This window comes from Sarcophilus harrisii, chromosome 4 (genome assembly GCF_902635505.1).
Source record: "Sarcophilus harrisii chromosome 4, mSarHar1.11, whole genome shotgun sequence".
In the NCBI taxonomy this organism is placed as follows: Eukaryota; Metazoa; Chordata; class Mammalia; order Dasyuromorphia; family Dasyuridae; genus Sarcophilus; species Sarcophilus harrisii.
In genome coordinates this window covers 334,844,251-334,867,925 of record NC_045429.1, presented here as the reverse complement: position 1 = coordinate 334,867,925, position 23,675 = coordinate 334,844,251, and the positions used below count along the sequence as shown (strand labels likewise).

At 35.0% G+C, this 23,675-nt stretch overlaps 1 protein-coding gene across 3 annotated transcripts in view; it reads left to right on the top strand.

The window, feature by feature from the left end:
• Window positions 1-23,675, top strand: part of IKZF3 (IKAROS family zinc finger 3) — a 78,736-nt gene that overhangs the window by 18,871 nt on the left and 36,190 nt on the right. For 2 of the 3 annotated variants that reach the window (XM_023502350.2, XM_023502353.2), the window contains exons 2-3: window positions 1,608-1,661; window positions 7,103-7,219. In XM_023502350.2, coding sequence (XP_023358118.1) covers window positions 1,608-1,661; window positions 7,103-7,219 — 171 coding nt within the window. The remainder of the gene's footprint in view (window positions 1-1,607; window positions 1,662-7,102; window positions 7,220-23,675) is intronic. The other variant, XM_023502351.2, reaches the window with a different exon arrangement.

Genomic DNA, 23,675 nt, shown 5'->3' with positions numbered 1-23,675 from the left:
ATTCTTTGAATGACTAAATAATGAAAAATATTGATAATTCTACAAACTTATTCTAAGATTACATTGAGAGAGTTTGAAAAGTAATATTAGAAGTTCCCTATTATTCAAATGTTTGCTGGTGAGCAGCATTTTAAAAATTTTGATGGAAATGCAAGTTTAAAGAAACATTTGTTTCCTTTTTTCCCTTTGACTCTAGTCCAGAGCTCTTGTGTCAAAAGAGATGAATAGAGAAATTTTAGGTGCATTAATATTGGTCTCATCTTGTATGCCTTTGGGAATTTAGGGCTGGTGAAAATAGCATGATTAATATTCTTATAAGATTAATGAAATCCAGAGTTTTTCCATTTGTTGTTAGATAAGTTGAGATTTCATTAGAAAAAAGATTGCTGCCCAAAACCAGGAAATATTCCTGCTCAGTTCTCTAGAACGCTTTTCTTCTAGAAGACATTTTGATGCCAGGTAGATCACCTGGGTATGAAAAGACCTAGCTCAGTAGATAACATCAAATGGAGACTCTTCAGGAATTGCTTTGGGATACATTTTAGAAGAACTAAAATGGTTAAATAAAAACTGAAATAGTTTCTGTGTTCAGCAATCTTAACAAGATAGTAATTCCTCCCTACATAAACTACTGAGTCAATTCCCTACTCTTGAATGTGAAGATCAGCTTTAAATTCAGAGGGAGGAAGAGAAGGGCAAGAACTAGAATATAATATTTTAATTTTTTTTCTGTAAATAAATGACTTAAACTGAAAGATCACATATTTCATATTATCTAAAAAGACTACTTCTAGTTGGATTTATATCCTTTTATTAAATTGTATATGTTAGTGATCAGAATTTCCTGTTTCTTTTGAAAAATCCTACTTGTTTGTTTCTGTGTTGATTATAATGCACAAAGATTACTTGATACCTAAGGAAAAGAAATGTGTTTAATTTGTTTAAATGTCAGTGTTAGTGGGACAATGATTCATGGGGTGTTTTGCCTTTAGATAGATAGACCACTAAATTGGACTCCATATTGTTCTTCAGTTACCAAAAATTACTTCCCATAAAGGTCACTTGGATGTTCTTTTGAGCATTTTTTTTTTTTGCTGTTAGGAATCACTTTGGTATAAGGCTAAAGTTTTATAATTGACCTTTCATCTTTCATAAATTAATTTCTCCTGCCTCTGTGTTCTGTAACCAGTGTCTGAAAGCTAATGTTGAAGTAACTTAAAAATTGAGGTTCAGATTTAAGCCCACAGGACAGTCCTGAAAATTTTGTTCTTCTAGAAGGTTGTTTCTGCATTATAATTGACACCACTAGCCTCCTCTGTGTGATTTTTGGAAGAAGCTTCATTTTTCAGAGAATTTGGCATCAGAATGTTCCTTTTTTCTGAGGTAGCCATTCCCCCTGCTATAGGCTAACGTCCTTTTAGGGAATAGTGGAGAGGAGGAGTTCTTTTGAATAGAATTTATATACCTGTTGTGCAGATGGAAAAAGAGCTTTCCAAAATAGTACTTTATCCAACTTGTCCTTTCTAGATTTAGCATTACCAAAATACTTCTTGAAAACAGTTTAGGTCTATGTTTCTAATTATATGCAATCTCTGCTGTCTTTTTAGATACCCAGTCAACTGTGGAGCTGAGAAATTCACAGGAGCAGCCTGTGTTCACAGGTATCATCAGGTTTTCCGTCTTTAAAAATATTGTCCTTAAGCCATGAAAGGACGGAAAAATGTTCTCTTTCAGACTTTGGTATCTTGTCCATCCAGTAAAAGTGCTGGGAGCTCATCAGTTGACAATTTGGTCATGTCTTTATGAGAACAAAATAACTATTGAATTAATCCCCAAATAAGTTGCATGAGTTTTTTTTAATCATCATGGCAGCCGATCCTGTTCTCTCTCACCATTTCTGGTCCATACTGAAATTTTCATTTTTTTTTTTTTATTGATTGTTCTGCTTCCAGTGGATCTTTCTTATCCATTCAGGAGTTCCCTGTTATTTGGAATGTGCTTAAAAGAATGAAAAGTCAATATTAACTTGGTTGTTTAATAGAGTACAAAACCAAAAACCCATCTAAACACTCTTAAATATCTTACATCTTAATGAAGTTAATAAAATACATGGTCAAATATTGAAATATTATAATACATTGGAAATTTATTTATAAAAAGTCAGTAGGTATCATTGCTTTCTGAAGAGTAAATATGTTCATCATGCTGTACATTAATCCAGGTAAAGTGAAATTTTTCAGCATATTGTCAAATTAACCATTATTCATTCTCTTAATACCAAAGAAACATTTGGTAGATTACTAAAATAGCACATATTTCTTGCATCATAACAAACTATAAGTCTTTGAAAACTTTTTAACAGTTAGCAGTTGAACATGAATGCTTTCTCTGGCAATAAGAAATCTCCTTTATAGTTAAATCTGTTTGTCTTACATAACATAAAGATATTCCTTTTATCAATTTTCCCTCTACCACCCCAATCTCTTTAACTCTTTCATTATTTTTTCTTTTGAGACTTTCTTGTAGCTGTTTTCATGTAGTTGTCCTCTCAGTTTGTCTTGGTTTTCCCTAGCACAATAGTTTTTTATAGTCAGTTTCTTTTTCTGTTGTTTGCTTATTTTCCAACCTATTTCTTACCTTTGAACTCCATGTTAAAATTCTGCTCACCTAGGGGGTCTATAAATTTTGGGTACTTCCAAGGTAGTGTGGTCACCAAGAAAGAGATGCAGTCACTGCTCTCCTGGTCTGTACTCTGCTCTTTACTCAGGAAGGGCTGTCCCCTGTTCCCCTGCACCTGCAAATTCTAGCATACTTCTTGGCCCTGGAACTGTGACTAGGGCTCTCTTGTGATCTACCACAAGCACTTCTCTCTGTCCTGGAACTGCAACCCAGAACTACATATGGGCCATAGAGTTGCCAAAGAATGTCCAGCCCTGTGCCCAATTTCAGTTCTGAGTCTTCTGTAATTCTTTCTGATCAGTTGTCCAACTCTCTTACTCTTTTTGGACTAAGAGGTTACAAAGTTGCTACAGTGGCTATCACAGTTGCCTCTATGGCCTATAGCTACTGTTTTTGCAACCAATTGCACTCCAGACCTGCTTCCCCATCACCACCAGTGTCATTGACTTCTCTTGCCAACTATCTATTTGTCTTGGGATGGAAATTGTCTCACTTAACCTTTTGTGGCTATGCTACTCCAGAATTCAATCTGAGATTTTATTTTAAAGTTGTTTAGAGGGGAATGTTGGAAAGGTTTGGCCAGATTGCTGCATCTACTCTGCCATCTTGGCTGCACGTACGACAAAGGTATTCCTAAAACACAGTAATCATGTCACTTATCCTTTCTACTTATTAATCTTCAAAGGATCCCTCTCCTAGATAATAACCAAAATCCTTGGTCTGTCTTTTAAAACCATACACAATCAATATTCCACAAATTTTTCCAGTCTTATTTCATATTGCTGCCCTTGCCATGCTCGCTTCTGTATTCAGACTGCCCTCTCTTTTTTTTTTTTACCATGCACAGAATTCCATCTCTTATTTCTGTGCCATACCTGAAATGCCCTCCTTTCCTGCCTCATAGCATGGCTCAGGTGTCACCTTCTACATGAGACCTTGACTCACTTCTCCCCTAATCCCAGTTAGTAGTGCTTTTATTCTCTTGAAATTACTTTGTATGTACTTGGTATATGCTTTCTTGTGGACATGTTATATCTTCCATAATGAAGTATAAACCCTTTGAAAGCAGAACATGCTGAGTATTTATCTTTGTATCCCTTGGGCTCCTTGGCCAGTACCTTGAACATAATAAATACTTGATAAATGTTTATTGAATTAAATACTATGATTTGTGTGTCTTCATAACTTATAAACCAGTTACATTCTACATAAAATAGTACTGATAGTCTATAATATTAGATTAGTATTGTCATATATTCCTATGCATTTTAAATATATATTGTATATTTAATCATTTCAAGAATCAGAAGAAGGGCCGACCACTGGTTAGAACAGATGTTTTCAAACTTCTATAATATGCCTTATGGTACAGAAAAATGATATACAGAATTTGGAATTGAGAATTTTTACAAATCAAGGATTTCATTCAATACTTAGCACATACTGACTTGCTTTACGATTATGTTTTAGTAGATAATGTTTTTTCCACGACCTCATTCACTATTGTATGTATTATAGTAAACATGCTGACCCATTTGTTAATTTGTTTTCTCTTTCTTGGATTTCTCTCTTTGCTGTCTTTTATTTTCCTATGCCTTTAGTTCTAATTTAACTTTTTAATTTGTAAAAGCTACAAAATTATACAAGTTATAGGCAATAGAACTTGAGAAGCTAAAAGGAATCATAGATTTTAATCCTGCTTTAGGATATAGTGTCCATTCTAGTGCTTTGAATTTAGGTAGGTGCTTCATATACCTTTATTAACTGTTAGAAGCTTTGCAAATTTTCATTTTTATGTTCTGCTTGATTATTCAATTATGCTTAAATATAAATGTAATTCTGTTTCCTTTATAATGACAGTAGATGACCATTATGCTATGAAAATCTGTGTAAAACCCTCTTTAAACCTTAAATGCTATTTAAATGTTAGCTATTGTTATTAAATAGCAGCTTGAGGTTTTACAGAGGGCTTGGCAAACATTTTCTCATTTGTTCTTATAACAAGCCTCAGGTTGGTACTACAAGTATTATTAATTTTACAAATGAGGAAACAAACTCAGAGAAGGGAAAATTATTTGATCAATGTCACTTGGTTGGTCACGATAGAGACATAATTTAAACTCAGTCAAATCTCTTGACTTTGAAGTCTAGAATACTTACCAATTTATTGTGCCTCCTTATAAGGATTATTGTCACTAATTGATCAAAGAAGCATAATTTTCTTTTACATGTGTTTTTTAAATTAAATTTTATTTTCAAAAAAGGATCTATCTATTGTCCCTTCCACCTCTCTAGCCCCTGCCAGTTGAGAAAGCAAACAAAAAACCTATTATATTTTAAAAATTCAGTTTTGTTTTATGTTCTAAATTCTCTTTGTCTTTTCTCTCCCTCAAAACCCTTATCATAAACAAGTTTAGTAAAGCAAAAGAAAATCCTATATTGGTCACACCTCCCCAAAATGTCACACACCATACTTTAAGTCCATCACTTCTCTGTCAGAAGATAGACAGCACATTTCATCATGAATCCTCTAGAATTGTGGTTGACATTGTGTTGATCAGAGTTTTCAAGTCTTTCAAAGATATTTGGCTTTATGCTATTGTTATTATTATATATTTTCTCCTGATTCTTCTCGATTCATTTTGCATCATTTTACAAAAACCTTACCAAGTTTCTCTGAAAACAGGCCTTTCATAATCTTGTGAGGTACAATAGAATGTCATCACATTCATATACCATAACTTGTTCAACTATTCCCCAACTTGACCATTCCATTAGTTTACAATTCTTGATATCACAAAAAGTAATTATAAGTATTTTTATCTGTGTGGGTCCTTTACCTCTTTGTTCTTTGCAGTATAGACAGTATTGCTAGATCAAAGGTTCTTATTTGCTTATTTGATTTCTTCCTCTGTAAACTGTCTTTGACCATGTATGAATTGGGGAATGGCTCTTATTCCTATAAATTTGAATCCGTTTCTTATATAACTCAGAAATAAAATGTTTATTAGAGAAATTTACTGCAAAGACCTCCCTTCTGCCCCCTCCTTCATTTATCTGCTTCTTTTACAACTTTAGCTGCATTGGTTTTATTTGTATAAACATTTTTAATTTTATGCAATCAAAGTTTTAAACTTTGAACCCTTTTGTCCTGTGAATCCTTTTATTTCTTGTTTAGTCATAAATATTTTCCCAGCCCTTTCTTCATAATTATTTGTGATTTCTAAAGGTTTGTAACAGTATTTTTAAAAAATAAATTTTTGTTTATGTTTTGTTCTTTTTATGTCATTACAATGTTCCTCAGTTTCTCTCTCCTACTTCCTCCCATATAGCTATCTGTTTTGTAACAGATAAAAAGAAGAGAAATAAAATCAGCACAACTGTCAATACATTGAAAAAGTTTGGAAAAAATGTGCAATGTATATTTGTGCACCTTCTGGCTCTACAAAGGAATGGGGTGGGGGATATATTTTCAAATCACTTCTTTGTGTCATGCTTATTCTTTATAATTTTGTAACATTAACTCTGGTTTTTTATGTGATTCTTTCCATTTGCATTGTTGTATTCATGATGTATGTTGTTTTCTTGGCTCTGCTTACTTTAAATTCTTCATCATTTCAAGGAGATCTTTCCATACTTTTCTGTATTCATCACATCTGTCATTTCTTAAAGCACAGTAATATTTCAATACACAATTTGCTTAGTCTTTCCTCAATCGGTGGGCATTTACTTCATATCAATAAGCTCCTTGGGAATTACGGCTAACATTGTAATTGCTGCAAAGGATATGGATATTTTACTCACTTTCTTTGCATTACTCCAATTTGCTTTCCAAAATGATTGTATTGATTCACAGCTCCACCCACAGTGCACTAGTATATCTATCTTTTCTTCAACATTGACTATTCCCATTTTTTTGTCTTCTGGACAACTTCTTGCTACTGTCTTGAAAAGGATTTAATTACATCTTGGAACAGTTATATTTTCTAGAGGAATACACTTTCATGTTCTTAATAATCCGTGGGGAAATAGAACTTGATATGCAGAAATCTTATCTACAGATATCTCTTGATAAATGTTTTTCTATTTTTAAGCTCAATACTTAGTTCTACATATCATCAATTAACATTTATTGAACACAAACAGGAGCATCATGCTACTAAATGTTATAAGAGTAGGGTATACCAACTAAATAAGAAACTCATATTTTAGTTCTGGCCAGGGAAATAAAATACCCGCTAAGACTTAGCTGACTATATATAAGGTCATTGCTTAACTTCTGGAAGTTTCATGAAGCTTTTGTCACATCTACTACTAAGGGTTTGTATGAAATAGATGTTAATAAATGTCTTATAGCATGTTTAAAAATGGTATTGTGGGTAAATTATTAAGATGATTATTATTTATACTTTCTTTAATTTAGAAGGCCAAGTGATTTTGAATGACTACAATTCATCCAAACCTCAGGAGGTAGAAAATATGGACAGTGGAGAAGATAATAAAGATCAGGTCCCACCCAATGAAGATGAGGATATAGGAGGTAAGTTGGAATTTACTTGTCAGAAACTAATAGTTAAAGATCTGATTAATGTTCAACTTTTAAGAAGAATAAGGAATTATCTGAGGATAATGGAGAACAAATGATTTTAGGAAGCATAAAGCAGTTTTGTCCAATTACTGTCCCTTCTTAAAATTCGTCCCAAATTTCATGATATTTTTCAGAACAGAGGATGCCTAATCAGTCTTTTAAATAAATACACAGCTTACACTGAATTTGTACTTATATTTTATATTAATGTTTATGTTGCCATAGAAATATAACATAAATAACCTATGTTGCTTTTTGTGAGTGAGCCCTAGGATAGTTATATATATATATATATATATATATATATATATATAATATGTCTTTAAGTGTGTGGTTTATTGCAAACATACTTTCCTAAGATCTTTCTCTTTCATTAAAGTCTCTATAATAAATATTTAAGCAGGTCATCAAAACTCTGTGTGTTTAGAACCTCTGAGATTGAAATCACAGTGTCAACTAACATTCCAGCTATACCGAGCTGTATATTAGTTTTTTGTGCCAGTTCAAAACCACAGAGTGCTGCTTGGCACAGGATGTGGTCATTTGTGCTGAGGAAAGCATATGGTGCTCTACTAGCTCCATAAGACTTGAAGGTGACTTATCCATGGCATTTCATTTTCATCAAGGCAGAGAGTAGCTCTAGGCTAGCATGCAGTTTTTAAAGTTAAGGACTTATACATATCATTTTTAAAATCATGTCTAAATATGGTTACCAATGAGTATAAGGGATTTGGAATTGTTAAAATTCTCTTAGATTTGCAACATGACATATGATTATTCTGTTTAGGAAAAATTAAAACTGACAAGCCCTTCATCCCACCCCTCCCAAACCCCTTTCCTAAGAAAAGAAATCATACCCATTCTTATTTATTTATCTCATTTTATTTATTTATTCATGTCAATTTTTGAAGAATATTATGAAAGCTAAATATTTGAAAATTCCCTGCCCTTAGCAAATGCAATCTAGATAGCAATATGCTATCTTCTTTCAACTCATATTCAATAAATCATTGTCATTGACTCAATCCTAAAGGAACTGGCCCAAGTAGCAAAAGGGAGAGTCAATCTCTAGAGCTCTTGCATTTTAGGACATAGTTGATGATAAAAAATAATAACAAGAGCTAACATTTATTATACAATATATATTTCATCATGGAGAACTTTACATATAATAGGTTTTTAATAAATAATTGTTGACTAGTTCTTAATACATATTATTTCATTTATTCTTCACAATACTCCTGGGAGGTGGGTGGTATTATTATTCCTCCCTAAAAGCACTTAATTTTAAAGGCTTAAATCAGACTATTCACTGGAAGGTCAGATAATTTAAGCTGAAGATTAAATACTTTGGCCACATAATGAGAATACAGGACTCATTGGAAAAGATCTGATGCTGGGAAAGATTAAAGGCAAAAGGAAAAGGGAATGGCAGAAAATGAGATGGGTAGATAGGGTCATGGAACAAAAACATGAACTTGGATTGACTCTGAGATAGTAGAGGAGAGAAAGGTGTTGTTGCTATAGTCCGTGGGATCACAAAGAGTGAGACAACACTGAACAACTGAACAGCAACAATATTTTATAAATGAAGAAATTGATTCTGAGATCAATTAAATGACTTGGTCAAAGACTATACACACTTTCTAAGGCAGGATTCAAACTCAGATTTGAGGATCTTAGAATCATATATTTAGAGCTAGAAGGAATATTAGAGTCTGCTATAGCCATACCCTTTATTTTAGAGATAAGGCAACAGAGACCCAGAGATTAAGTGACTTACCCAGATAGCCAGTAAATGTTTGAGACGGCAAACTCTCCTGATTCTTAGTCCAGTGTTCTACATAAGTCAATAGATTTTTATGAAATATTTACTATGTCCCAAATATGCTAAGTGCTGGGGATACAAATATAAATAAACAAAAAAAAGCCCTTGCCCTCACAGAGCCTCCATTCTAATGGAGCTGAAAAGTGGCGGTAGGTGTGGAAGAGTGCAAGAAGATAGAGAAGTGAAGGGAGTGGTATAGAGATGGTAGACAAGCCCAGAGAGGCAGAAGCAGAGCTAGGTGAAGAATGAAGCATGGAGGGCCCAAGCCCTGCCATACAAGGGAGGACTCACCAGGGAGAGAAGGGGCCACAAGGTGGAGGGATACTCCAGGATGAGAAGATCACAGATACTGAGTACTTGGGTGAGAAAATAGTTAAGTCCTGAGCATCAGAAACAGAACTTATATTTATATTGTACCTTAAAGTTTAAAAAGCAGCTGAATGGGGTAATTATATCAAAGTGTATTTTGTCAGTCCTTTCCCTCCCTCTCTGAACTACTTTGTATTTGTTCTATATTTGTTTACAGTGTTGTTGCCTTTTCTTGAGAGTAGATGGTTTTGTTTTTTTCCTTTGAATCAATAGTATCTGATAGTATCTGTTCCATAGGGGCAGGGGCTAGGTATTGAACCCATGATTTTATTCCTTATGGGTAACTCCTCCCCAGAGGAAACTCCCTGTGCCAAGGCAGATACTTATGCTTTCTGCAGTGTATAGATGTAGAGCATTGCTTGTGGTACTCAGTTTTCATACCTTACCTGAGCTTACATAGCCAGCATATGTCAAAAGCCAGGAGATCTCTGTCCATCCACTATGTCTTTGTGGCCTCTCTGCCATATAATATGCAGTCAATAAACATTTGTTGATTGATTAATAGATAATGAAACTGGAGCTTTAAGAGGTCAAGGGATTTATCCAAGGTCATATGGTATTTAGTGGCAGAGTTGGAACTCAAATTCAAGTCTTCTAATTCCAGGTCCAATGCATGTTCCACATCATTGCAATACTTTTCCTGTGTAGTCCCACTCCCAACCCCCTCAACTACAATTCTGTAGAAGCAAGGGACATCTGGGGATGGAAATTACTTTTCCCAGGTGCCATATGGCTAGGACTGCTATGTAGTTATCCTGGGCAACCAGGCATGAGGCCAGTAATCCTGAATAATCTAGGAAGGAGATTTTTCTTCCTTCCTTATACCATACTATTACATTCTCCTAAAAAAAGAATTGAATAGACTAATTCTGTGTTCTTAGAACTCTCTGTGTCATAGTTCACCTACATAGTAGTTACACCTATGTTAATAATGGCCCTCAGTCTGAGTCATAGACTTGATATGGTCAGGGACCGGGATCTCTGCTCTTTAATATGGGATAGTAGTGATCACTGGGTATACATCATAGACATTTGACAGTGCAAATAATGTTTGTCTAATGGAGCCTGAACATCATTGCTGGGGACATATCTCAATCCTGTCACAGATACAAATCCCCATTGATATTCAGAAGTGGACACGTTGTGTAATATGGTACATCTAATTCTGCAGCCTGGAGAACTGTACCCATGGTGACTAAAATGTATCTTTCAGTAAATCCTGGTCCAGCCTTAGAGGACATTAAGGAAAATTTGATCTAAATAGTAATAAAGATGACCACATATATTGTCAAGTGCTTAGGAATCTCACTGTATTGTAATTATAATCGTTACATTTTTAGAAGGTCAGCTAGAGGACTTTTGACGTTCTTAATGACAAAGAAATACTTTTATCCTGGAGGGTTTTAAATCATGAGTAAGTGCTAACTGTGTCTTATTTTAGGTTCTAAGAGAAATAAAATGTGTGGGGTTTTTTTTAAATGAAATAGATCTCTCTGTGTAGGTTTCTAGCAGTTAGAAGTTTACTTTGTAGAAAACTGTGGGCAACCAGTGGAGGCACTCACTTTTTTTCCTCTGTGGTTTAGAAGAAAGCAGGGTGATTTTCATAAAAATAACTACGGGCTAAGACCTTGACCATAGCCTTCACCTCCTTAGTATCATTAGCATTGTGGGGAGGTGGTGGTGGTGGTGGTGGTAGAAGCAGAATTTAAAAGCCAACATGATTTGGCATAAATTTCCTTATTCATCAACCAATGGATAACTTGATCATTTTTGTAGAACAGCCCTAGGTATCCCAATATGTTTGCATGAATTTGATGGATCTATAGAAATGAAGACAATGGGTGATGGGCAGTAGAAAGCCAATGAATTCCCTTGAATTTCTTCTGCATTTCTCTTACCATGAAGCAATGTAGAATAGTTTTGGAACAAGAACTAGAGGGTTCTTTGCATCATTCTCCTTTTCCTAATGTCTCTGTTTCTGTTGAGGGTACCCCCATCTCACCCACATTCCTCCCAGCCTCTTCAAGCTTTCCCTTCTCCCTCACTCCTTACATCCAATTGCCAAATTTTATTGATTAGACCTCCACAATATGTCTCACATATTCAATCCCATCTCTCTGTTAACACAGCCGTTATCCTAATTCAGGCCTTCCCCTGGATTATGGCAGTTGTCTCCTAAATGCCCCTCCCCCCCAAAAAAAAAACCCAAAGTTCTTACATGTTTTGTTGTGTTTTGGACACAATCTGGTGAAATCTTTGGATGACTCTCAGAATAATGCTTTTAAGGGTATAAAATGCTGAGGATTACAGAAGAAAAATTTTTATTGAAAAAGAAAGATAAAACATTTCCTATCCAATTTAACAGATCCATGTAAAGCTATCCACAGACCCTAGAGAATATTTGTATATATTTTCTATGCTCATGTTGTTTCCACCTGATGCAATGTAAAATCCTTGCAGGCCGGGATTGTTTTATTTTTTTTCTTTTTACTTCCAACAAGAAGTAGGTACTTAAATGTTGAATGTAATCCTGGCTTTCCCACTTCTGGACTATGTAATTTTAGGCAAGTCAGTTTCCTCATTTGGAAAACAAAAGGGTTGGACTGGGTGAACAACGAACTTGTGGCTGCAAAACTGAACCAGACTAAAATGTAGTTGGGAAATTGGGTTTAACAAAATAAGTAGATAGATAAAATAAATATAAATAGATATACAAATATCTATATATTATATAAGTAAATATAAATATATAGATAAATAAAAATAAATAGATAAAAATAAAATAAAGTAGTAGATAAAATACATAATGTTAACCTGTGGTTTTCTAAGTCAATATATAGCATTCAGGGATTCATTCCTATTAGAATTTGATACCACTGATCTATAAGTTCCCTATAAATTAATCTTCTTACTTTCAGTTCTTGAATGAAAAAGGTTATTTTTATTTTAGACCTTTTTTTGGTTGATAGATATTAAATCTCCAAAAAAAAGTAGAAAATATATCATAAGAATCACTTAGTTAACTCTCAAAATCTTTATAGGTCACTCTCACCCACTTCCATAGAAAAAATAGATAGTAACAAACATTTACACAATTTTTTAGAATGACAAAGCATTAAACTTATCAATGGTAATTCCTCTAAATATTTTCATGGTTTTATATTTTTAAATTTTAATTGTTTTGTTTCATCTTAAGTTCCAAACTCTCTTGCTCCCTTTCTTCTCATTCATACTAGAGAAGACCACCATTTGATATGTTATGTATGTATATGTATATATGTGTATCTGTATGTGTGTGTGTGTGTGTGTGTGTGTGTGTGTAAAACCAGACTATACATATGTCTATTTATCAGTTCTTTTTCTGGAGTGGATAATATCTTCCTTCACAGGTGCTTTGTGGTTGATCTGAGTGTTTATATTAGTTAGTTGCTCACTATTGTTCTTCAAACAATATTGCTGTTATTGTATACAATGTTCTTTTGGTTCTATAACTATATTTTCTATTGTGATTGGCAAGAAGTCTGCAAACAAAAATTCTAGATCCAGCAACACTTCCGTGGCTAGCTAGCTTGAGATCCATTTCAAGACTACTCCATTCCTCAGTGATCTCCCTTCTCTTTTAAACTCCTTTAGAACTTATAGTTTGTACCAAATAATTTTATTATATGCATAACTTATCTTCCCAATGAGCTAAAAGTTTCTTGATGGGAAACTGCCTTGTTTTATACTTCTGTTTCTTCTGAAGAACCTAGAACACTAAGGAATCATTCTAGAAGCATTTATTAAGATTTTGTTATATGCTGGCACCTATACTGAGTACTGGGGATACAAAGAAAGGCAAAAATTTTGATCATATAATAGATATTCAAAAATGCAACAAATATCTGTTAATCAACTAATTATTTAGCCAAAATAGCTAGTTGTATTGCTTTGACTTCTAAAACAATTTTTTAGCTTTGTGAAGTAGTGGCCTAGGCCTACAAGAGAGTGATATATGCCAGAGTGGGGAAAGGAATGAAGATAGTTGCTTTATTTTCATTGCTCAGCCTTTCTCATTTGCTCAAATTGTACCATTGTTCTCTGTCTCTGCACAGTAGCATTTTCTATCTGTATCATTGGAGTAGTTTGAGGTTTACCAAGGAAAAAGGATGTAGAGATCACTGAGTCTCTTAGTTTTTTCTTTTGTGTTGAGTGCTGGGAGTTCATAGACATATAGATGTGGAGAACATAGAGAAACTGGGACCTGCCCCAGTTTTCTAAAAACTTAGGAGACATTATCATAATAGAAATAAGAATTGAAGCAGTGCTACAGCATCATAATATTGTATGAGAACAGGATTCCCCAATTACTCCTGATTTTAGGATTGATTTTAGTGTAATGCAGAATAATAAGAACCTTTGGGGTGTTTCCAGTTAGTCAATAAGATAATAAGAAGAAAACAGCCACGCCTGGTACAATTCTGAAAAGGGAGGGGAAATAAAAGGATAGAAAGTGAGGCTGAGATGTACCTCTTTCTCTCCCTGGTCCCAGACTCCCTCTCTCGGCTTTTATTGTTCTGAAAGCCAGTCCTCATTGCTGCTCTTATCCACTTCCCTCCCCCTTTCCCAGTTTTAAGTAATAAGTGGGGATGCTCTTATGTTCCTACTTGTCATAAGGCTATGATTTGTGTGCTTTGGTATCATTATTTCTTTGATTCTGAATTGTGAGGAATGTAAAGCTTATTTGACACTTAATACCTATCCTCCTTTGATCTACCCCTCTACAGACTTAGATCTCTTAGCCACCCCACCTGTATCTTATGTTTTCCTCCTAGTTATCCATATGACCCACTCTGAGCTACTATAGCTACCAAAAATAGCAGATAGTCATTAATACCCTAGAAACCAAATAATGTTATTATTCTTTTTGCCTTGAAGTCTGTCTACATCTCCAAGTATTGATTGTCTAGTATTCTTGATATTGGCTACAAAACAGTAGGATACATCATGTTGCAGTTAACCAGAAAGAAAGAGCTATAAACATATTTGTTAATGAAATTGCTCAAAAAAAAATCCCCAAACTCTAGTACTATTTTTGACAAATTCTGGCTTGATTCCAACGCGAAGATCCAACCTGATAATGCTTTCTGAAATTCATAGGAAGAAGCTCATAAAAAGGACTTAGAAATCTCTTTTCCTTTTAATTCCCATTTGTAGCAGAGGTTCTTAACTTCTCTAAGAATCTAAACTTAGAAATTCTTTAAGAAACCTATTTTCCTTCTCTTGAAAGACACAGCTCAAAGAAAGGAATGACTTGTGATTATCTTGATTCCAGTTGAGGTACACAGTGTTCTCAGTGTGATAAGTGCTAAAAATGTTCATGCTTTTGAAGGAAAAAAAATAGCAAGCCACAATTGTGGCTCATGGATGCTAATTGCCACCACATTTAGATGTGTGAAGGGGTCTCTGGCTGGAGTGAGATTGGAGAGGCAGACTCACTCTCGCCTAGGCGCTCACTGAGGTTCCAGTGGTACTGCTCAGTACACGCAAGTATGTGCTTCAAAAGGAAGTGCCGTTTTTTATCAGAATATTACATCTCCCAAGCCCAGATCAAGATCTGCTGCTCATGGGATGCAGGGCTTATCTCACAAAATCAGCAGTACTCTACTGCAGAAGTTCACTCACAGGGGATTTCTGTAAGTGTTAAAACTGGGCAAGGGAGGCAACATTATTATAACTGTGTCAAATAGGTAAGTTTTCAAAGTGATAAAAAGTAAAGATTCTGCTCCTTGAATCTTGTTGACAGAAAGCTTATCTGGTTTATTTTAATTTGTGCCTCATGGGTGCCAGTCAGCCAAAAGGAACCAGAAATGAGGTGTTTAATTCCAGATTATTAGAGGTAGCAGGCTACTATAGTGGGCCACGAAGGACAGTTTAAATCACCAGACTTTCTTGAATCCTAAAGCTATGTGTGTGTGTGTGTGTGTGTGTGTGTGTGTGTGTGTATGTGTGTATGTGTGTGTGTGTGTGTGTGTGTGAGAGAGAGAGAGAGAGAGAGAGAGAGAGAGAGAGAGAGAGAGAGAGAGAGAGAGAGAGAGAAACTTTGCCTTTCTTTTGGAGGAATAGTTTCCATTGCCTTTCATTCAAAGGAAAATGCTGGAATGAAAGGGGAAATGAAGGAAGAAGTTTGAATAAGTGTGAATTCCAGATTGCTTACTGCTGTAACCTATTACCCATAAATCTCCCTACCCACTTCTGAAAGACTAGGTGCCTGATTACAATATTTGTTAATGGTTTGAAGATGTCAGAAGCATCTTTTGTTTCCTAAACAGATTATAAACTCCTTGATTTAAGGAACCACATTTTTCCCCTATTATTTTCCCCACTCACTAGTGCCTAACACTGTGTATGTATGTGAAAACTGTGTATGTAGACTCTCAATAAATATTTGTTAATTCAATTTAATAAACATTTTTAAAGTTTCTTTTGTATTCAAGGCATTGTGAAGTGAGAAAAGGCTAGTTGTGGATGTGTGCTGGATTCTGGTCATTCTGAGGTCTGAATTTAAAGTCTAGGTCAGTGGCTCCCAGCCTGTGAAGCTTTGCAGTTATAAGGGGTCCATAAATACATACTCATTTTATTCTTTATTTTTCTCCAATTTATTATAAAGCCTGACTCAGCATAATAAATAAGCAAACATACTTGCTTCAGTGACTAAAAATCCCTGACACATATTTTATATACTATTTTTCAAATGTATATACATGCTATTATAATAAAACTAAACTTCTTTACAAAGTGTTACTGAATTCATTGTAACTTATGGTATCGATCAATGGTAAGATACAGTACATAATAGCAAAACTCTTAAAAGTATGTGGGGGTGGGAGGATGTTTGTAAAATTATTTGATGCTTTCATGCTTGACCACAAAGGGAACCAGTAGTATAGGACAGAGGCAATTTACAACTAGTTAAAAGCTAAACAAAATGTGATATATAATTGCTACAGTAATGTTAGTTTTGCTGCTTCCTAGTAATATAGAATACAAATGATTAGCAAATATTATAGTTTTAGGGTCCGTGAAATTTTCTTGTATAAATAAGTTTGCCTCAGTGTTATTTGTATTTACCAACTGCCCACTAAATGAGAAAGATTAGAGTGAGCAGTCATCACCTCTGCTTAAACCTCGAACTAGAAGAATCCTCTTCCTTTACCTTTTCTGCCACCAAACACTGCTGCTCAATTCAAAAGGAAATGTGAAGATGGAGGCAGAAGTTAGGAAATACATACATGCATACATATGTATATATGTATATTTAAATATATGTATTTATATTTGTATATGCATACATAGTTTACATTTATGGTTTTATGATATACAGTAGTTTTGTTTGAAGTCTAGAAATATAGAATTTTATAGTTGTTAATTGTAGAATCTAACCTGAGATTTGAAAAATTACATTTGGTAGCAACTAGCAACATTAAATGTTTCAACTTTAAAGTGTCTTGCCACATATGAATGAAGATGTCAGAACTAGTCTTGAATGATGACAGTGGTAATCCGGCCCTTGGTGTATAACCTTCAAACACCAATAAATGAGATTATCGGGATTTAACATGTGACCTTTCTCAGTCTGACTGGTAGGTCCAGATGTTTTCCGATTCAGCTGCCTTGCTGAAATCTGCTCTAAATGGCTACAGTTGGACTTGGATTTGGGGCTGTAGGAACAACAATCTTGAAACCAGATTCAGCAGTGAACAGTGCTATCTAAATAGTGACAGATGGGAACCTGTGATTTAATAATTAAAAATAATTTGTGACCTTACTCTTAATAGATTTGTTAATTATGTCAACCAAATAAGTAAAAATTGAACGGTAATAAGTATTTCACGATATTAGTCAGTCTGGTGGCATTAAGGACATTGACGAGATTTGTTAGAGCCAGTCTTTTCTGCACCTGCGTCTACAGAAGCAGAAATCCCAGTCATGCCTTTGTTCCCTGTCTAGGAAGTCCATGGCAACTCTAAAGGAGCCTGAAAACCTTTTTATTAACCTCCTGTCAATCCTTCCAGGCTTATGGCCACACTTCACATGCACTGGCCCCTTTGGCACAGAAAATGGGACATTTCTCTCTGGACCTTTATTCCCTCCTCTACACTGGTTGAGACTCAGGACTATTCTCAACACTTATGCAGAGTGTTTACCACCTCAACATTTATTCTTACTTAGTCCAATTCCTTGGTTCCAGCTCTTGAACTGTGTAAGCTTTGAATTTTGAGGGGAAGACAGCTTTCCACTGATTATTCTTTCTTGGACAAGAGAGAGAGAAAGAATGGGAAGGTGAGGAGAATGGCATCTCCTATTCATATGTAAGCATTCAGAAGATTAGCCTTTGTCGATTTATTCCTCTCCTCCAGCCCAGTGATGAGTTGGAAATTTCATCTCATTATCATTATCATTCTACAACATATCTAAGAGGCTTGAGTAGATGAGGTCTTATACAGAATAGAAGAGCATAATTCCTGTCTCTGGTAATAGTGATCTAGTCTATAAATTCACCTCCCCAAAATGGAAAAAGGATAAAGTGGGTTTGATTGGATAAACCTGATTACTGTGGATTTCAGCAAACTGTTAGAGAAGTGGCAATATAATATTGTTCATAGTGGAAAAGAGCTTCCAGGTCAGCTTTCTTCTAGCTTAACTCTCTATCAAAGGTAGTAGAAGTAGATAGATGCATGTTTGTTTTCTTGCTAAACCTGTAAAATAGTTCTATTAATTTTAGTGGAAAATGCATATTAATTTGGAGCATATCATCATCATCTTTGTTAGGTAAGACATTTATCTGACAATTAAGAAAAAAGCTGTAATTTAGTTAGAGAACAATTTTAAAAGATTTTAAATATTGAAAAAGTTATATGCTATTTTAATAACAAAATATATTCTCTTTTATGACCTTTTAAAGGGTCACATCGCTAACTCTTCAGGTGGGTTATTTAAATGCTATCTGATGCTGCTTTTTAATAGTGGATAAAGATTTTGGAGATCATTCTGCCTTCAATACATAATAGTGTTGAAATCAGGCAGAATGTGTAGCATATTTCATTAGGGTGGGCACTCAGGGAATTTGATTTTTAATTTTTTTAAAAGACAAATATTTATTTTACATGTGAATTTTTTTCATCAAGCAAAATAAATTTACCTCAATTTTAATTTTCTTCAAATAACTAAATTTTAAAACATGAACTTTGCAGAAGGCTCTCTTCTTCAGACCTCTCTTCTTCTCCACCTTTTCAATATTATCTTCTTGACTGAGCATTTTTTCAACTGGACTTTGCTACCCTAGTCCTGCATTTTGCCATGAAGAGCCAGCAGGGGGGTTCAAGGATTGATGGACAAAGACATATCTTTAAATTTGACATTTTTGCTTTTCTGGCCTGTACCAACCAGAGTCCAAGATCTACATGCTACAGAAAACAAAATCATCAGAGAAGACACAGTGAGAAAACCACATTCAGTTGGTTTTTCCCTGCCTCCATTACAAAATGGCTGGAGTACCTAGGCAGGATAGGGGCATCCTCAGTATGAAAAAGGGACAAACAAAGAGCTAGACTAACTCTAGCAAGACCTAGGCTCCTGTAAGCAGGAATACCCTCAGAGCAGGCAAGGCAGAATTTGAAAATTGGTCAGAGAAGGGCCCTAAGTGCTTGAAAATCAATCCAATAGAAATATTTCCTTCTAGAGCCTTCTAAGAGTATGATGAGGGAAGAGAATTGGAAATAGAAGAAGAATTCAAGGAGCAGTTTTCAGTTATCACCAGAAAAGCCATCCTCAGCAGGCACCAGATCCTGGAAGCCACAGCTCCACCACGGAAGAAGGTCACAAGCACATTAGATACTTGGCAAGCTTTTGCATCACTCCCACATGTATGATGAGATATCAAACTTTATCACATTATTAAAGAACTTTTCAGAACTCTATTTTTAGGGGTGAAAACTCTCAAATTGTTCTTCCCAGGCAAAGTGAGGAGGGAAACTCAGTATTTTATTCTTTTCCTTATTACTAATAAAGTGCTATCATGCTTCGGTGCACCATTGTGATGCATGGTTGTTGGGGCATTATTCCAAGGCAGTATTAGAAGGTAGTTATTTTTCTTTTTGTAGTCATTAGATTTGCTTGAAGGAGAGGGAAGGGGAAGGGAAGGAAGGAGGGAGAGAGACAGGCAGAGAATGAGAGGAAGGGAGAGAGTGAGTATGTGTGTGTTTTGGGGAGTTTGTTCCAGTGTATTAGCCATATTCTACCCTGGTTCTACCTCACTAGCCAATATTGTCTCACAATTGCAAATAGAGCCAGGATTCATCTTTGCTTGCAGCCTTAAAGTGTGTTACTGGGCAGCTGTTTAGCAGTTGTTAACACTTCACCCTCAGGGATTCCTATATTTCAGTGACAAGACAGACTATATCCTGTACTTGGTGCATTCCTACCATGATTTCCATTGGTGTGGATCCATTATAAGACAATACTAAGGCTATTGATTTAATTAAAATAGGTCTGCAGTCTTATGTTATTTTTGCACGTGCCTTTGAATATTATTAATTCTGTCAAAATGCACAGAAATTTCCCAAATTTTCATTCCCCCTTCTCTCTGCTTTTTCACAAATGCTTTCCAGGTCCTATTGTTTCTGGTTAATATACCCTAGCTTAGAAATGCAGTTGATTTGTACTTCACTTATAATAATCTCAAATCAAACATGCTCAAAATTCAAGCTTTTGCCAAAATTGGATTTAGTGTGACATATTTTTGACATCTCAAACCCTGAATTGGTGATTGAGAGTGAGAAGGACCATTGCTTTTTCTTATTTTTACTTACAAACATAGAACTAGCCTGGAAAGTTCCCAAAATATCATCTATGAGACGTTAACTATGGACTCCCTTCTGATTTTGATGCTCTTTATAATTATGGAAATTCAAAATGTCATAAAGGAAAAATCCAAGTCTCTGATTAGACAATAGAGGGGAATGAGACTAGAGAGGTAAGCTCCTTGCCCAAGGTCACACAGTGAGTTAGCACCTGTACCAGAACCCAAGGACCTTAGGTCAGCTTTATTTTTTTATGTGAGGCAATTAGAGTTAAGTGACTTGTTCAGAGTCACACAGCTAAGAAACATTAAGTGTCTGAGGGTGGATTTGAAGTCAGGTCTTCCTGACTCCAGGACTGGTGCTCTATCCACTGTGAAGCCATCTCTCTGTCCCCAGGTCACCTTTCTATTAGGCCATACTATGTGCTTGTAGTGCCCTAACTTTTGAGTCACCAACTCATTTTTAAAGTCACCAGCCCTATCCAGGCATTGCTACCTACCTATTCATATGTATTTAGATAGTTCTTTCATTATATTAACTTGGCCTTTCCATTAAATCCAGCACACATGAATTAAATATGTACTGTGTACAAGTTACTCTTCTAGGATGTGAGGCTACAAGGATATAAAGTGAATCAATCAGTTAGAATTTATTAAATACCTACTATGTTTCAGGCACTGTACTAAGCACAAAGGCAAAAATTAACAACAAAAGCCCAAATAACAAAATGGAGGGAAGGACATGCCAACAAATATCTATAACAAGTTGTATAAATATACATATATATGCTTTTATATAGTTAAATAAGTAAGAAAATTGGGCATTATCTCAGAGAGCAGGCATTAAGACTAAGAAGGACTGGGATAAGTAAGTAAAATAAGCAATCCTTGCCTTTTTATTGGGAGAATGCAACAAGTATACAAACAGATAAATAAAAACATGCAAAGTAATTGCAAGAAGTGGAAGGGGATCTGGAATAGTTTCATTTATATAGGAAGTATATCCAAACTGTATTTTGAATTCTAAGAAGTGGAGGCAGCAAGGAAATGAATTCCAGATATGACACACCACCTAGGCAAAGATTTAGAGAATCAGTAAATGGAGTATTGGAGTGTGGGGAATGGGCCATCAAACCAGTTTGACTAGAAGGAAGAGTGTGGGCAGGGGAGTAGTTTGAAATAAAGACTAGAAAGGGAAGCAGGTGCCATATTGTAAAAGGTTTTAAATGCCAGAAAGAAGGACTTATATTTTATCTTAGGGGCAAGAAAGAGCCACTGAAAAAAATTTTTGAGAAGGGGAGTGATGTGGTTAAATCTGTATTTTAAGAATATTTTGAGAAGGGGAGTGATGTGGTTAAATCTGTATTTTAAGAATATTTCCAAAGTAATAACTTTGGAAACTGTATGAAAGTTGGTTTGGATTGGAACAAGAGGTTTGGCAGTTGTTAATGCTGTAAAGTTACCCATACATATAACCTGTAAATAAAAGGCTATTAAATAAAATAAAATAAAGAAATTTAAAAAAAAAAAAAGAAAGTTGGTTTGGAGAAGGAAGAAACTGTAAGCAGGGAGATCAGTTTGGAGGCTGTTGTAATAGTTTAGGCAAGAGGTAAAGAGATTCTGGAGTGAGGGAAAGGATGTGAGTAAAGTGAAGAGGAGAGATTGTGAGGTGTGATGGTGGTTATGTTAAAAGATTAGCTTCTTAATGGGTAAATCAAGGAGAACAATGGCAGATTCATTATTAATTACATAGCTCCCATCTCTGTCCCTTCTTTGCTGAAGTTCAACAACACATAAAATTCCAATTCTTTATCATCAGATCTACAGATTACACAAAATTAGGAGGGACAGATAACATATTGGATCAAAAATAATGTCACAGAAGAGCATTAGTCCAAATCAAAGGTGAAATTCAGTTTATATAAGTTTATACAGTTTTATACATGAGTTCAAAAATTCAGCATCACAAGTACAGGATGGGGGAGATATGATTAGAAAGGTTGTCTGAAAAAGAGCTGAGGGTTTCAGGGTACTACAAGTCTAATATGAGTCAGCAGTATTATGTGGCTGCTAAAATAACTAATTCAGTCTTGAGCTGTTTGAAGAGAGAGGCACAGCTTTCAGGAATGAGGTGATGGTTCTTCTGAGCTCTGCCATGCCTAGGCCTTCTCTGTAATTTTGGGTTTTGGGGACCATAGTTTATGAAAGACATTAATAAAAATGTAAGAAGAGAGGGAGGGAGAGGAGAGGAGAGGAAAGGGAGAAAGACAGAGAGAGGGAGGGAAGGGGAAAAGGGGAAGGGGAAAAGGAGAAGGGGAGGGATTGAGAGAGAGAGAGAGAGAGAGAGAAAGAGAGAGAGAGGGAGAGAGAGAGAGAGAGAGAGAGAGAGAGAGAGAGAGAGAGAGAGAGAAAGAACTGATAGAACATTTATCTATCAGGAGAGCACACAAGAAAATGAAAGGCCGAAAATCCATATCATATTAATATTGGCTTAAGGCATTAAGGACTTTCAGCTTAGATAAGAGATTAAAATCCTCTGAATGGGGGTAGGAGGAAGCAGAAGGGCATGAAAACTGTCTTAAAGTAATAGAAGGACTGATATCTGGAAGAGGGATTATTAGACTTTTTTTTTTCCCCAAGAGAGAATGAATAGAAATTGTAAAGAGGCAAATTTATTCTTGATATAAAGAAAAACTTCTTACCAATTAGAGCTACTCTCCTTAGGAGGTTTTCATGAAGATATAGGATGACCAAAATTACTGGATATATTATGGGTGGGATTTCTTTCAGGTATGCACTGGACAAGATGGCTGTTGAGTTCCCGTCCATCTCTAAAATCCTGGGATTCTGTGAATTCTCCCATGTCCTGAGTATGGAAATCATTTTCTATTCCACCAAAATTCCTTTCCTTTCCCATACATAGGGTTAGAAAATTGAACTCAATTTTAAGATAAAATATTTATAATAAGTCAATTAGGTAATATGTGTGATCAACTTATTTCCTATATTCCAAACTTTTCTAAAATATTCTTTTCATTGCATTCTGGTCGACTTTCCCCCCACCTCTTTGACTTCTGTAAAAGTAAAAAGACTAACTAATATACAATAGCAATATAATACAATATATTCTATAGAGGAAACCTGTAAAAATTTTCCTTCTATTTTTATAAATGAAATTTCTACCAGATGCATTCTAATCCATCAGGCTAAGAAATCTTCAAATGTGTTTTTATTCATTATTTTGGAATAGTAGTTTGTTATTTCTGAGACATAATACTATATAGATTAAGCTTAAAGTAATATTCAATATTAGAATAATAATATCAGGACAAAAATAGTTTACTAAAAAAACTTATTTTGGACAAATATGA